This window comes from Astyanax mexicanus, chromosome 9, assembly GCF_023375975.1.
Source record: "Astyanax mexicanus isolate ESR-SI-001 chromosome 9, AstMex3_surface, whole genome shotgun sequence".
Lineage (NCBI taxonomy): Eukaryota > Metazoa > Chordata > Actinopteri > Characiformes > Acestrorhamphidae > Astyanax > Astyanax mexicanus.
Genome location: NC_064416.1, coordinates 38,991,011 through 39,008,023, shown reverse-complemented (window position 1 = coordinate 39,008,023; position 17,013 = coordinate 38,991,011). Strand labels below are relative to the sequence as shown.

At 33.9% G+C, this 17,013-nt stretch overlaps 1 protein-coding gene, 1 long non-coding RNA gene and 4 other non-coding genes across 6 annotated transcripts in view; 3 read left to right on the top strand and 3 right to left on the bottom strand.

The window, feature by feature from the left end:
* pepd (peptidase D) overlaps positions 1-8,493 on the bottom strand; it is a 29,012-nt gene extending 20,519 nt beyond the window's left edge. The window contains exons 1-3 of the mRNA XM_022679895.2: positions 8,419-8,493; positions 6,062-6,248; positions 231-358 (exon numbers count right to left, since the gene is read on the bottom strand). Coding sequence (XP_022535616.2) covers positions 231-358; positions 6,062-6,248; positions 8,419-8,435 — 332 coding nt within the window. The 5' untranslated portion in view covers positions 8,436-8,493. The remainder of the gene's footprint in view (positions 1-230; positions 359-6,061; positions 6,249-8,418) is intronic.
* Positions 1-17,013, top strand: part of LOC125804591 (uncharacterized) — a 349,596-nt gene that overhangs the window by 6,601 nt on the left and 325,982 nt on the right. The window lies entirely within an intron of this gene.
* On the top strand, positions 11,766-11,979 carry LOC125804653 (small nucleolar RNA U3). Its single transcript, XR_007440811.1, has one exon. It is a non-coding gene; the product is annotated as a small nucleolar RNA U3 (small nucleolar RNA).
* On the bottom strand, positions 13,334-13,547 carry LOC125804647 (small nucleolar RNA U3). Its single transcript, XR_007440805.1, has one exon. It is a non-coding gene; the product is annotated as a small nucleolar RNA U3 (small nucleolar RNA).
* LOC125804644 (small nucleolar RNA U3) lies at positions 14,582-14,795 on the top strand. Its single transcript, XR_007440802.1, has one exon. It is a non-coding gene; the product is annotated as a small nucleolar RNA U3 (small nucleolar RNA).
* LOC125804664 (small nucleolar RNA U3) lies at positions 16,162-16,375 on the bottom strand. Its single transcript, XR_007440822.1, has one exon. It is a non-coding gene; the product is annotated as a small nucleolar RNA U3 (small nucleolar RNA).

The window sequence follows — 17,013 nt, the reverse complement described above, 5'->3', positions numbered from 1 at the left end:
AAGAATATATTACATATACTGTATGTTTTATATATAAGTAGCTAAAATGTCCTATTTCTCTTTTCACCACTCTGTAGGATGAATGGTTTTAGGCATCTGGAATCAGATTAATTAGTGGCAGACAGACTGTGACTAATAATCTTTATGCATATGCTTAACACATGGTTAAACAAATTAAAAATGTTCATTTCTGATTTCCCAATGTGTGTGTGTGTGTGTGTGTGACTTACTCTCCCATCCAAGTAGCGTAGCTCTCGGGCAGCTTGGGTACGAAGAGGAGGCTTTTTCCGGTGTCCACATCAACAGCTCCATAGCAGTCAGCCTCAGTCACGCCAAAGGTCCAGTGAAAGAAGGATTCCTGCACGGGACAAAAGAAGAGATTTATGCATACAGAAACACACACACCACACTGGCCATATAGTGTGCTGGTAAACTTGGGAATTCATGTTTCCGTTGATGACTGCAATCCATCCAGGCCCTGAGGAAGCAAAGCAGCCCCAAACCATGATGCTCCCTCCACCATGTTTCACTTTTGGGATGAGGTTTTGATGATGGTGTGCTGTGCCTTTATTTTTCTCCACACATAGCGTTGTGTGCTCCTTCCAAACAACTCAATTTTGGCTTCATCTATGCACAATATATTTAGCCAGTACTGCTGTGGAACATCCAAGCGCTCTTTTGCAAACTTTATACATGCAGGAAGCAGTGGCGTTCTCCGTGGTGTCCTCCCATGAACTCCATTCTTGTTAAATGTTTTCCTTATTGTAGCTTTGTTAACAAAAATAAGATTTCTGTAAGTCTTCAGCTGACACTCTAGGAATCTTGCTCACCTCATTGATATTTCATTCTGTGCTGTGCTCTTGCAGTCATCTTTACAGGACTTTACCACGCCTAGGGAGAGTAGCAACAACAGTGCTGAACTTTCTCCATCTGTCTTACCGTGGATACGTGAACATCAAGGCTTTTAGAGATACTTTTGTAACCCTTTCCAGCTTCATTCAAGTCAACAATTCTTGAATGTAGGTCTTCTGAGAGCTTGATCTTTTGTGCGAGGCGTGATTCACATCAAGCAATGCTTCTTAAGAACAGCAAACTCAAAACTGGTGTGTGTGTGTGTGTGTGTGTTTTTACAGGGCAGGACAGCTTGAACTAACACATCCAATCTCATCACATCCTGGCTCCTGTTAGCTCTTAGAAAAGTCATTAGCCTAGGGGTTCACATACGTTTTTTACCCCATGCTCTGTGAATGTTAACATGTTTTGTTCAATAAAACCATGCAAAAATGTAATGTTTTTGTGTGGTATTAGTTTAAGCAGACTGTGTTTGTCTATTGTTGTTACTTAGATGAAGATTAGAAAACATTTAATGACCAATTTATGCAGAAATCCAAGTAATCCCAAAGGGTTCACATACTTTTTCCTGCAACTGTAGCAGCTTCTGAAACCTGCTGATGCTCACTTGTAATCAGGAGAAGCGTCTCTATTGTTACTACTCCAAACTTGACACACTCCAAACTGCACTTTGTAACTTTGGTGGAACTGCACTAGACCTCTTACCATGAGAAACATGAATTCTGCTCTCTCTACAGGAATTCATGACTTTAAACATAGGAGTACTTGGGTTCTGTAGCAGGACAATGATCTGAAGCACACCAGAAAGTCCCCCTCTGAATGGTTTAGAGCAGGGTTTCTCAACCGGGGGGCCGCGGACCACCAGGGGGGTTCGAAGCACCATCTAGGGGTCTGCATGGCTCATCCTCAGAGGGAGACAGTCTGTAGTGAGCTTCGATATTTTGTGGCCGTCGACTTGAAATCAAAATTTAGTGTTAGTGCGGCGCGCCCGCAAGAAAGACGCATCCTCTCCCCGTCCACCAGCACAGCGCATCCTATTCATTTAAATAGAGAGAGACGTTGCATGAGTGCAGCCCCGCCCTCCGACAAAAAAGTTCAGAGCTGCGACTTCACACACACACACACACGAGCCTCTCACACACAGAACAGCTAGCTGCCTTTCAACCACGGAGGGGAAGCTGAAAATGGTTTTATAGAACTATAGATCACAGTCTTAAACTTATGATTGACTACACCTGTTGCTTCATTTGAATTAAAAAACATCACGGATACGCCCACACGGCGAGCCGAGTCATAAGGTGTTCTGTCGAGTTGTGCTACCCTGTCAAACCGTGCTACTCTTATGCGTATATTTAAAGGTAAAAAAACAAAAGAAGCACAATATTAGAGCATGTTTCCAGTAAGAAGTTCATGTACTATATTTGGAAAGCTTAAATCACCGTTTCAGGGTAAAGTTATGGTAGCAAGAGTTTATTATACTCTGTTTTTTTTATATTTTACTATTATTATTATTATTATTATTATTATTATTATTATTATTACTATTGGGGCCTTGCCGCTTTCAAGCTGTAAACAGGTGGGCCGTAAGGTAGAAAAGGTTGAGAACCCCTGGTTTAGAGGGCAAACTTTTTTTTTATCTTTGAACAAATGAAATCATCATTTAAAAACTGCTTTTAATGTTTAGTAATGTTATAATGTTCCGTAAAAAAAAACAACCTGTGGACTAACGTGACAAAAGTGGAACTTTGTGGAAGGTGTGTGTCCTGTTACATCTGCCATAAAATTAACACATAATTTCAGAAAAATAATACAATTTTAAGAAAACATGGTGGTGGTAGTGTGATGTTCTGGGTCTGCTTTGCTGTTTCAGGACCTGGATAACATACGGTCATAGATGGAACCATGAATTCTACCCTCTGCCACATAATCCTGAAGGTTCATGACTTCAAGCTCAGGAATACTTGGGTTCTGCAGCAGGACAATGACCCAAAGCACACACCAATAATGCTAAATAGTTAGTAGCGATGCTGGGGGATGCCAGCAACCCCACAGCCAACACTGAAGTAACTGGGCAAGGGCAGCTTACAGTGTGCTATAAAGAGTGCTATAAAGCTTGTCCTTGTTCAACTGTAGTATAACAAAGTTCATTCTTCACTTACTATACTGCTGTTAAAAAAACAAATATGTAAATTAATTCTGGTTTGTTATAAAAAAAAAAAACATTGCAGACTGAAATTTTTCACAGCGAGAATGAGCAGACCTAAAATGCTGCAGACTGAATTGGCAGCTTTATGCAAAATGGTACTAAAATAAACCCAACCATTAAGAGCTTAAATTACCATTGCAACAGCTTAAAAAAAGAGCATTGCCGTGCCTGCATAACTCAGGAGTTAACATATAATCATAGTAGTAGTTTTTTATAAAAGGAGAGGTACAGAAGCCTTTATAAGTAATTTATAAGTAAACAGCTCAAGCTAAATTGGCTGGAAATAAATAAAACAGCAGCCTGCTAATGACTTTAAAAATATAAGAGACATAAAAACGTATATGACACCATATACCGAATGGCTGCATGTGACGTGTATTCATATACACGGACTGAATATGGATTCAAGTGCTGCTGTTCAGTATCTTTATCAAAAATGACCCTCGATCAGGACTCTCGATCTCAGATAAGGATCCCACATTTATCTCAACCTGTTAATGTTTTATAAGCCATTTTAAGTCAACTCAAGTCAAGTAGTTTTATTGTCAATACTGCATATGTACAGGACATACAGAGAATTGAAATTACGTTACTCTCCTTCCCAATTTTACAGCAAGTACAGATAATAGATATAATAAAGGAGAATGGGAGACACTATGTGTACAATACAGCAGGGACACAAATAGACATACATGAGACAAAAACAAGGTGCAGTGGTGTGGGGGAGAAATAGATATATAAATATAAGTAAATAAGTAAAAATAGATATATAATTATAATATAAAAGAGTGGGAGACACTATATGTTCAATACAGCAAGACACAATAAACATACGTAAGACAATAGTGCAATATTGATGGTGATTGAGATGGAATGACAGTAAAAATAACAGTAGTGCAAATACGGTATATGGTATATAGCTTAAGGCTGGTAAAGTGAATGGGTGCGTAAGTCCTTAAAGTTCACAGTTTAATTAAGTGGAATTAAAGTGCATATTGACAGTGCAAGTATATCAGTAGTGCAGGTGTTTTGTAGTGCAAGTCCGTTTGGAAGGGACCAGTACTTTGTGCATTGTACATTTTTAACAAAGCAACTGGAGAACGTTCCAGACCTGAAGCTGCCCTCGCTTCCGTTTTCTATTCTCCCTCTCTCCTTTTCTTAATGATCAAACACCAATTCCCAATTAAAGCGGCTGAAGGCAGCTTTATTCAGATGAGGAAATCAACACATTAAAAAGCAACATACAAATGTATCAGAGAGAGAGAGAGAGGAATTACAGCTGTTCATTTATTTATGAGTAAATTAGTTTGGAAAGTGTGCTGCTCTGAATTCAATATTAAAACACATCAATAAAATATGAATGCTTTCATCATAAGAAGTCCCATTTAAAAACTCTTTATAGGCCAACAGTCTAAACACAGCACCTGCAGCCAATGAGAGCTAACAGGAGCTTTTTTCAGATTTTTAATTTTATTTTAACAAACCATTTAAACTTGCACTGGGAGAATAATCAAATTTTCAAAATCAACATTGTACATCTTTACATTTAGGATCTGCCAGATGAAATATCAGTACATAAATGTTATGCTTCTGTCAGACCTGTATAGAATTTAATTTTGATTTAGTTATTTTTATTTAATTATTATTTTAGTTTTGTTTGTTTAATGTATAACAGTATTGCAAATTACAAAAAAAGAAACCCGTAAAGAACACTTGTGTTAATTTTACATTTTTTCCTAACTGAAAAACAAGGAGGTTCTGTTTCAACTGTGTTTAAAATAAAAAGCCAAATTAAATTAGTAGAAAAACTTGTGTCTTAATATTGATTTTATATTATTTTTTCTTGCGCTTGCATGGTTTTGACTAACTTGAAATTAAATGTAAAAGAAACTATATTTATGAAGAATTTCGAGATTTTACATCACCAGCAATATGTTTAACATTCATTTACTTAGAGCAATTAATATAATTACCCAGTTTACACCTGGACACTTCATGTAACTAGTAAATGGATTGTATCTTGACAGAATATGCAAATATGCTCATTACACATTTACAATTATTACTGGTGTTCGGTTTGTACTGGGAGGAGCTTCGGCTTTACTGAAAGGAGTTTTGTGGTTGAATGATTCTTGGAAGATGGATGTGTTTACACTGCTGTAAAATTATTCAGGTTTTGCCATTCAGCACAAGCTAACACTAGTTAGTCAGTTCACTAGTGTAAACATGTGGCGTGGCCAGCAACAGCTTATTTGCATAAAAGCGACAGAGCCCGTAAATGGCTCATTCTGAAAGGGACTGAACTGGTAAGAATAGAGCTTGTAAGATCTTTTTATGCAAGAATTATTTTGTGAAAAGAACTTCATAAACATCATATTTTGCATAACCCACAGACCTATTCTATCTTGTGTAAAACCTTTAAAATATATATCCTCTTTAAATGTAATGGTTTATGATGAAACAGAGTGGGTGTAATAGAAAGTTCGTGTGTTCTATTACTGGACATATATTGGTTTTTAGATGTCATTATCACCACTGTGAGTAGTATAGTAATACCAATGCTTTGTAGCACAGATTAAATAATGTGTTACAAAACTGTCTTTATTCAGATTCAGTAATATAGTCTACTGTATTGGTTCATGTTCTTCTTTCATTTTTAGTGACCACTCTGTATCTTTTAGCATGTGTAATGCATATATTTTTTATATATAATATTACTTTAGTTCAATGACACTTGTTGCATGAACACTAAAAAAACTTAATATAGAAAGCAGAATCGTTTACACAAAGACGGATTACAATACTACAGTATTTACATATGCACAAGCTTTGTTGTTTGTAAGCAGTCTAAATTTTTATTTTGGTCCAAAAACCAATGCATACCACTGAATGCTATCATTTACTGATTTAAATATCAATACAAATCATAAAATCATCAGATCCTGAAATCAGTGCATGTTTATGGTGTGGTGCAGGTTTACAGCTCTGTGTGTATTTCAGTACCTGTCTGAAGAGGATGTCTGTGTCGGTGCAGTATCTCTGTTTCTGCTCTCCTCCCTGCAGCAGCACCAGTGATTTGGGCTGAAGCCCCTGTCTACCCTTCAGACCCGCACACAGGCGCCGGCGGTTCTCCGCAAACAGAGCAGCCGACACCTGCAGGGTGTCCTTCCCCATCCAGTACACAGCTTTCCTGCAACACACACACACACACACACACAATTCAGCCTTCCAATAAACGCTTAGACCTTAATTTTCTTCTTCTTCTTCTTCTTCTTCTTCTTCTTCTTATTATTATTATTATTATTAATATTAATTATTATTCTATTAGCATTTTTATACGCTATTCCTCCCACAGCTCACAGCACCTATACTGAATTAAGTTGCTTGTGCTTTTTGTAGCATATGGCTTATGTACAGCTGGCGTTTTTAGGCAACGTTTTCACAGATATGATGGCAACCACCTCCAAACAGCTCAGCAAAACCTTAGCAAGCACCCTGAATTCCCTTGCGACAACTTGACAACACCTTAACAACCACTTGATAAACCGTAGCAACAACATAGCAACCATGTATACAAAGATTTTTGGACACTGCTCTATCAGTCATAGTTTAGCCACATGTTTTTGAACTTTAGCTTTGAGCCAGAAGTTTTAACACATTAGCATTAGTGTTTTAGGTGTGGGCAGGATTTACAAGGATAGTAAAACTCTGTGCTTACTGTACTACACTTCTCCAACTGTTACATATAAAACTTTCAATAAAAATGTCCAACAAACAAACAAAATAAAATTCCATTGCAAAATATTGCCAAAAAATTGCCTTTTTAGTGGTTTTTGCACAAGAGTGACAGATTTAACACATTTTACTGGAAACCCTGAAGTGTATGCTGAAAAATCTATTATTACATTTATTGTATTGTATCAAGATTTTGCACAATATCACGTTATTGATTTTGAATCATTAGTTTATACATACAAATTTTTGTCAGACACTACACAGTAGTGTTGTACTCCCATTTTGTATGTAGGTACGTATTACAGAGATGCTTTAAAGTCCAACCGTATTGCTTTATATCATATACTTATCACAGACAGACTGCTGCCCAAGTTCATAACTAAATGTGCACAACAGCAGAGAAGCTGAGTAATGATAAAGTATGGAAAGTGCTTGTTTAACAGCCTGACCATCGCCCAGCGTACAGATCATAAAGCTGCATTAAAGCTGATGACTGAAATAAACAGTGATTAAATCTCTACAGATCCTCAGGACATATCCTCAAGAGCTGACCTTTGGACGGTCAAAGAGCGAGAAGTGAAGTACTGCCTGGTGGGATATAAGCGCAGTGTCAGCACAGGCTGAACTGAAGGACACAGAAACGCCTGTCATGATCATTTGAAAATCAAGTAAAGTTACAGTATATAGAGAGGATCTCAACAGGTTTTTCTGACCTCAAATGTTTTGCTTTTGAGGTCACAAAAAACTGGACACAAAAATAAAAAAAGTAATATTGTGATAATAGTGATATTCATATAATGTCTTATTTCGTTAAATTTTTTTCTGATATCCAGCCCTATAGGTATCTAAATCTTTGAGGACAGACTAGTTTAATCTCTGTTCAATGGTTTAGATCAGGGGATTGTGGAGGACAAACCCATTTTTTTATTGCTTACTATGTAATTCCAAATCTGTTCCTTAATTTTTTTCATGTCTTTAAATAAAGAAATGTAAAAAAACAAAAAAAAAAAACAATGAATGAGGTGTCCAAACGTTTCACTGGTACTGTTAAGGTTTTTAAAAATACTATTTAAAAATACCATAGGGTACTAAATCATTAGAAAATATTTCTTTTTATTATCTTTATATTATCTTGATTTAACAGTCCGTTCCCTCGACTTTATTGTTCCCTTAATTTACAAATCAATATAAATATATCAGATCTTTACTTAATGTAATGGTTTATTTAATTAAGGTAACAGATTTAAACTTCTTGGCTAAATAAAAAAATGATGTTTTATATCGAGCTTATTTTATGTAAGGAGTTTTAGGTAAGGAGTGTTTTGTTTAAGAAGAATAATAATTAATATTAATTATTATAACGTTAATTGTCTGTGTAGGTTTGTTTTAATCATCATACAGACAGAGAGACAGACAGCAGCTCTGAACAGAGCAGAGCTAAACTTTTACTACTGATTTAGGCCATTAAATAAAAACCCGCATCAACCCGATGAAATAAAGCAGCTACACGAGAAAAACTGCACTCTAATTATGTATTAAACAGTTTAATATTCAGTAATAAAGGCGGATAGAAGCTGTAATTTAGAGAAAAAGAGCGAAAGTAAAGCTGAGAGAATCACACTCACCCTCCAGCAGCAGCCATCGCTCTCCTCTCCCAGCTGAGCCACGCGGTCACGTGTTTATATCAGCTGACCCACGCTGACACAGCCTCGCCATGGCATCATGGGAAATGTAGTTCAAATACGCAAAAGTGTCTACGGCGATCTCTGAGTGAACTTTTCTATCAATTCTGCGTGCATAAAATGCAATATACAGTACCAGTTAAAACATGGACACACCTCTTCTCAGTCAATGTGTTTTCTATCTTTTTAATGAGTTTTTTACATCATAAATTTATACTAAAGACTATATTAACGCTTTAGAGGAATCAAAAGGTGTAAAAAGTATTCATACATTCATTCATTACTCTGTAGGTGGAAGTATATAGAAGAAGAAAAAAAGCCATTAACACATTTTTCTAAAAGCTATAATAAATATAATGTTATACTAAAATGTTATTGATGATAAATTTGTGATGCACTAGGCTCCTCCCTGTTTCAGCTGTATATATGTTCATTGTAAATGAATGTATTTTAGTAGAATGTAAATATATTAAAGAATCTTAGTTGGACTGGAGTTTGTCTGGAGTTTTCTTGAGTCTCTGCACAGATCATCTTCATACTAGACTACATACATCTGCTATGTTCTTGATGATAAACAAAAAGTGTTTAGCAAACCAGATTATGTTTTATACTTTAGATTATTTTAAGTAGCACATTTATCTTTGAGGACAGATCTGCACACTCTTGGTATTTTAATCTCAGTGTCTTCATGAGGGAGAGTTACCTGGAATAGTTTTCTCAGCATCTTGAAGGAGTTTCTGGAGGTGCTGAACAATAATGACTGCTTTTCCTTCACGCCGTGAAGCTTCAGCTCATCCTAATTAAATCACCTCAAATCACCATCTCAGTTCATCAGATTTAGATCAGGAGATTAATGTGGACGACAAACACTTTTTTGTACTGTTTTCTGCATAATTACATATGTGTCCCTTAATCATTTTCATGTCTTAATATCAAATATAAAACGTAAAAAATGATAAAAAATCGTCTGACTGGTACTGTATTAACACAAAACTGTTTTGTTTTTGTGGATTGTACAGACCATTTTAGCATAAGTTAATATTTTGCTTACCAATATTACATTTTTGCTGCTGTTCACAGGAAGATTATCTCACGTTTTCACTGGAACAGCTCTAAAAAAACAGGTTTTAGTTCCTCTTTTCTCTTTACAAAACAGATTGTTCCTTATTCTCTGTTTCCAAGTGCATATACACATTAACATCTAGATTCAATTATAAATTGTTTCTGTTTTCCCCAAGCATTAAAAAAAAGTGTTGATCTTTTATTTCAGAATAGATTTTTTAAAATGTTTTTTTATGGTTTTATGTTTCTTAAAAGGCAAATGTATACTGCACTGGATTAAGGCCACATTTAGCACTATCTTTTGTACAGATCCATGCAGCAGTATAGCCCCGTATCTTTTTCCATAATAACAGACTGGTGTGGTTTCCCCAAAGCTTTCCCTAGAACTTCATTAACTCATACTTAAGACGTATCGTTAATTAAAGATTACATAACTAAAACACCAGAAACACCAATTCTGAAGGAGAAAATAGCATGATCAATAATTTTTTTATATTATGTTATACACTCTAAGAAAAGTAAGTACAGATTTGTACCTAAAAGAGTACAAAGCTTGTCGCTGGGGCTGTACCTTATTTTAAGGTACAAAAAAAAGTACCTTTCAGTAAAAGTCCTTTTTTGTACCCATATTTTTGTGCCAGTAAAGATTATAAAGATTGTAAACATTATCATCAACTAAATATGTGTCAAGAACTTGATGATCCAAAATTGTCTGGCTTTCAAATGAAAAATGTGCAATTTAAATATATATTGTTTATTAGTACAGTGATACAGAATACTGAATGTACCTTTCGTCTGGTTAAATGGTACAAATCTGTACTTATTGCTGTTAGAAATGACTTTGTACTTCAAAGGGAACAAATCTGACCCTGTAAAGACCAATATTGTACCATTGAGGGTACAATTATGAAGAGTGGACCTTTGAGTACAAAAAAGTACTCATATCGTACCTCTGTTTTTTAGAGTGTATACTATTATATTATACAGTAATTGAAAAAACAATTGAACCCACACATAAATAATTAAAATCCAGATGGCAAATGTTAAATCTCTTGACATCAATGCCACAATGAATGTAATCAATAAATACCTGCAGCTAACTAGTGATGCTCACGGTCTAAGCAAAGCTGCTGTCTTCCAGTCTGTGTATTCTGTTTCTATACTATGCATGCGCCTATATTAAATCCCCACCAGGACGGAGATTACAGGACAACAAAATATATCCAAAGTATAAAATATATTATGGTTTGTTTAACACTTTTTCTTTAATGTCTTCAATATTACATTTACAAAGTAAACAATCAGAAAAAAAGATGTTTACGGTTTGACTGAGCACTCTGTTTTGGGGGAAGTTCTTTAAACATATTTGTTAACTTTCTCTTTGCTAAGCTCTTTGGAAAACACTTGTAGAAATGACTTGTCCTTTTCTCAATTCGTACGTTTGTTTGTTATTCGCTTAGACTGATCATTTAAAAAAAAAAAAAACTCCCCAGATCTGCTTAACAGATCTGCACCAAAACAGATTTAAAACTGGTCTGTATTAGCAAAAATCATATTTCATTGCATTACACATTACATTCAGCTGAATAATGCAAGAAATTCAGGTCAGGGAAAGTGTGGCCAAATCTAAGTGATAAATAAACTGAGTTAAGTTGAATAAACTTAAAATGTAATATAATTACAACTTAACTCAGTCAAAGCAAAATAATGACTTGACTGAGTTACATTGAGCTAATTTATATATCTTTTTTCAGTGCAGTTCATGCATGTATCTGAGTAGTAGTTGAAATAATGCAAACATGTTTATTGAGAAAATGAAAAATGATTTTAACTAATATTTAGTTAACGTGTTCTAGTCTCTAAAGTGCTTTAGAAAAGCTTTTATTCATATATTCAGATGTGTTTTATTGGTTGTTACAGTGTTGAAGGAGGAAGAACAGAGTCTGATTGTGATTCTCTGTAAACAGAAGAAGAGCATTAACAATAAATTCATAGATAAAATAAATAAATAAGTTACTATGCTTAAATTTATTTAAAGTGTAAGACACTACAGAAAGCCCTGTGCTAGCTAATCACAGTGTCAAAATATGTATTTAAATGTAAATGTATTAAAAAGAATGAATTCTCCTGATCAGATCAGCTGATCTCAGATCTGAAGGAGGAGGATCTAGAGTGAGGGTGAAGTGTAGAGTGTAGATGAAGAGTTCTGTCAGTAGAGATGAGAAACTAAGACTATACTTTCAGGGATCATTTCTATAGTTTATAACTTGGAAAATTGTTCTGAAAGTGTTACGTCTCTCTACCCACGATGACGAGTCGTGGTACTTCTTTCTGAACGTGAATCTGATGGAGAGTAATGAGTAAAATCATCTGCACTCTGTTGTTGATGAACGTTCCTGCTGTGTTTCACAGTCTGGAGGAAAGAAGTATGAACTGAGTGGTTACTAATCTTTTTGTTGATGTTTGTAAAAGAAGCTTTTCTTACCTTAGGTGTTATTTTTCAGATTTCTTATTCATACTAGCACAGCACACATTTACAATGAGAGAGATTCTTGGAATTGTAGATCATGGATTGACAGATGCCTGAAAAGTGGCAGATATATGTAATACAAACAAAAAAAACGGATGTAAATGTATTAAAACTTCACAGTTTATGTTTGATCATAAAGCAGGCCGATCCAAATAATTTAAGTGTTAATAACTGAAAGGATTTGAGCTTAAATAGGACACTGAACTAAGTGAGGTCTAAGAAAAACTCAGGGATACAACTAAAATGTGTATTTTAATTTAACATTATGAATTTATTATGAAAAAAATATATATATTTTTAAAGCATAGATGGGATTTGGAGTCACTCAACAATGTAAAAAAAACATCTCTGAAGGATTTTAATAATTATTTTTCATGGAAAAGTTTATAGTTAGACAGTGGAGACGCATAACAAATACCATTTTTTCAGTGTTTATTTTATTAACGTTTTAATTACATATTTTACTTTTGCAATAAGGTCAATGTACATGACACTATAGCTTAATAATAACATTTATGTAAATGTAATTATGTAAATGTAAGTGTTAAAATGTATGTATGTAATTTCCTGGTGACAGAAATGCACCGATTCGGTGGAGTGGCCCTTATTTTATTAGTTTTACAAGTATTACAAAAAATACAGAAACAACATTATTTTTCATTTTTTACCCTATAAAAACCCATTTCAATCACATATAAGAACTAAGCTTTTTCCATACTATTCTATTCATGCTCAGGAAGAAGTTTTATAACTGATCATCTTAATTAGAAAGATGTGACTGTTTCTAAACAACTTTCCATGTTAGAAACTACAGAAATTATCAGACTCATCAAACTGCACTTTAAATGGAATTTGATTCTGTTTTTTTATTTTTAATGTGGTAACATAGATAATGTGTACTTCTGTGTTTTATTTTTCAAAGAATAAATTGTAAAATATGTTGGTATGTATACCCACAATCCTTTAGGTCTACTTATAAGCATATTAACACGACACTCCTCCCTTTTCTCCTTATTTAAACTCGAGGTGCAGCTTCATTTTTTTTTTTTTTTTGCTTAGTTCACATTTATTTTCCATTTTTCCAGGCTTCACAGGAACTGTGTCTCCCTGTTTTTGTGCCCGGTGACATTAAAAGGTGGATGTAACGTTTTTATAATTGTAAACATAGTTAAAAATACAATGTGTAAAAATCTGTATTAAAACCACTTTTCTTAATATTCCACAATAAAAAAATGTTTTTTATAAATGAACCAAAAAAAGTACATAACCACTCAGTTCATACTTCTTTCCTCCAGACTGTGAAACACAGCAGGAACATTCATCAACAACAGAGAGCAGATGATTTTACTCATTACTCTCCATCAGATTCACGTTCAGAAAGAAGTATCACGACTCGTCATCGTGGGTAGAGAGACGTAACACTTTCAGAACAATTTTCCAAGTTATAAACTATAGAAATGATCCCTGAAAGTATAGTCTTAGTTTCTCATCTCTACTGACAGAACTCTTCATCTACACTCTACACTTCACCCTCACTCTAGATCCTCCTCCTTCAGATCTGAGATCAGCTGATCTGATCAGGAGAATTCATTCTTTTTAATACATTTACATTTAAATACATATTTTCACTTGTTTATTTATTAATTTTATGATTTGTACATTGCTTATGGCTTCTTTCGCTCCATTAAAAAAAAAACATTTTAATCAATAAGGTAACGTATTCACTGTGATTAGCTAACAGAGATTTTTGTCTTGCACTATAAATAAATGCATTTAAGCATATTTTTATTTATTTATATATTTTGTCTATGAATTTATTGTTTCTGCTCTCCTTCCGTTTACAGAGAATCACAATCAGACTCTGTTCTTCCTCCTTCAACACTGTAACAACCAATAAAACACATCTGAATATATGAATAAAAGCTTTTCTAAAGCACTTTAGAGACTGGAACACATTTATACTGAAACAGTGCATGTAAAATAAACAGTACTTAAAAACACTCCCATGTATCAATAAACTGAACACAGAGAATCTCAGATTACCTCTTATTTAGTTAGTGTCAGTAAATAAAATAAAAAACATTATATTCCCACCAAGAAACTGAATTTCATTATTTTATTCGTGGTTTTTTGTATTGGTTTCAGTTCATACCTGTTTCCTCCAGACTGTGAAAAAAATTTAACTCATCACTCTCTATCCTATGAAAATCCACTTCTGCCACTTGGAAAGAAATACGGGTTCTTCCACAGTATCCTTTTCATGCTAATTACAGTGAATACATGTTACTGTATTGGTTAAAGTCTTTTTCAAATGGTGAGAAAGAAGCCAAAGACAATGTGGAAATCATAAAATAAATAAATAAACAAGTGAAAATATGTATTTAAATGTAAATGTATTAAACAATGAATTCTCCTGATCCGATCAGCTGATCTCAGATCTGAAGGAGGAGGATCTAGAGTGAGGGTGAAGTGTAGAGTGTAGATGAAGAGTTCTGTCAGTAGAGATGAGAAACTAAGACTATACTTTCAGGGATCATTTCTATAGTTTATAACTTGGAAAATTGTTCTGAAAGTGTTACGCCTCTCTACCCACGATGACGAGTCGTGATACTTCTTTCTGAACGTGAATCTGATGGAGAGTAATGAGTAAAATCATCTGTTCTCTGTTGTTGATGAACGTTCCTGCTGTGTTTCACAGTCTGGAGGAAAGAAGTATGAACTGAGTGGTTACTAATCTTTTTGTTGATGTTTGTAAAAGAAGCTTTTCTTACCTTAGGTGTTATTTTTCAGATTTCTTATTCATACTAGCACAGCACACATTTGCAATGAGGGAGATTCTTGGAATTGTAGATCATGGATTGACAGATGCCTGAAAAGTGGCATACAGATATATGCAAAAACAAACAAAAAAAACGGATGTAAATGTATTAAAACTTCACAGTTTATGTTTGATCATAAAGCAGGCCGATCCAAATAATTTAAGTGTTAATAACTGAAAGGATTTGAGCTTAAATAGGACACTGAACTAAGTGAGGTCTAAGAAAAACTCAGGGATACAACTAAAATGTGTATTTTAATTTAACATTATGAATTTATTATGAAAAAAATATATATTTTTAAAGCATAGATGGGATTTGGAGTCACTCAACAATGTAAAAAAAAACATCTCTGAAGGATTTTAATAATTATTTTTCATGGTAAAGTTTATAGTTAGAGAGTGGAGACGCATAATAAATACTATTTTTCAGTGTTTATTTTATTAACGTTTTAATTACATATTTTACTTTTGCAATAAGGTCAATGTACATGACAATATAGCTTAATAATAACATTTATGTCAATGTGATTATGTAAATGTAAGTGTTAAAATGTATGTATGATATTTCCTGGTGACAGAAATGCACCGATTCGGTGGAGTGGCCCTTATTTTATTAGTTTTACAAGTATTACAAAAAAAAAAAATACAGAAACAACATTATTTTTCTATTTTATCCTATAAAAACCCATTTCAATCACATATAAGAACTAAGCTTCTTCCATACTATTCTGTTCATGCTCAGGAAGAAGTTTTATAACTGATCATCTTAATTAGAAAGATTTGACTGTTTCTAAACAACTTTCCATGTTAGAAACTACAGAAATTATCAGACTCATCAAACTGCACTTTAAATGGAATTTGATTCTGTTTTTTTTATTTTTAATGTGGTAACATAGATAATGTGTACTTCTGTGTTTTATTTTTCATAGAATAAATTGTAAAATATGTTGGTATGTATACCCACAATCCTTTAGGTCTACTTATAAGCATATTAACACGACACTCCTCCCTTTTCTCCTTATTTAAACTCCAGGTGCAGCTTCATTTTTTATTTTTTTTTGTTTAGTTCACATTTATTTTCCATTTTTCCAGGCTTCACAGGAACTGTGTCTCCCTGTTTTTGTGCCCGGTGACATTAAAAGGTGGATGTAATGTTTTTATAATTGTAAACATGGTTAAAAATACGATGTGTAAAAATCTGTATTAAAACCACTTTTCTTAATATTCCATAATAAAAAAAAAATGTTTTTTATAAATAAACAAAAAAAAGTACATAACCACTCAGTTCATATTTCTTTCTTCCAGACTGTGAAACACAACAGGAATGTTCATCAACAACAGAGAGCAGATGATTTTACTCATTACTCTCCATCAGATTCACGTTCAGAAAGAAGCATCACGACTCGTCATCGTGGGTAGAGAGACGTAACACTTTCAGAACAATTTTCCAAGTTATAAACTATAGAAATGATCCCTGAAAGTATAGTCTTAGTTTCTCATCTCTACTGACAGAACTCTTCATCTACACTCTACACTTCACCCTCACTCTAGATCCTCCTCCTTCAGATCTGAGATCAGCTGATCTGATCAGGAGAATTCTTTGTTTTTAATACATTTACATTTAATTACATATTTTCACTTGTTTATTTATTAATTTTATGATTTGTACATTGCTTATGGCTTCTTTCGCTCCATTAAAAAAAAAACATTTTAATCAATAAGGTAACATGTATTCACTGTGATTAGCTAACAGAGATTTTTGTCTTGCACTATAAATAAATGCATTTAAGCATATTTTTATTTATTTATATATTTTGTCTATGAATTTATTGTTTCTGCTCTCCTTCCGTTTACAGAGAATCACAATCAGACTCTGTTCTTCCTCCTTCAACACTGTAACAACCAATAAAACACATCTGAATATATGAATAAAAGCTTTTCTAAAGCACTTTAGAGACTGGAACACATTTATACTGAAACAGTGCATGTAAAATAAACAGTACTTAAAAACACTCCCATGTATCAATAAACTGAACACAGAGAATCTCAGATTACCTCTTATTCATTTAGTGTCAGTAAACCAAATAAAAAACATTATATTCCCACCAAGAAACTGAATTTCATTATT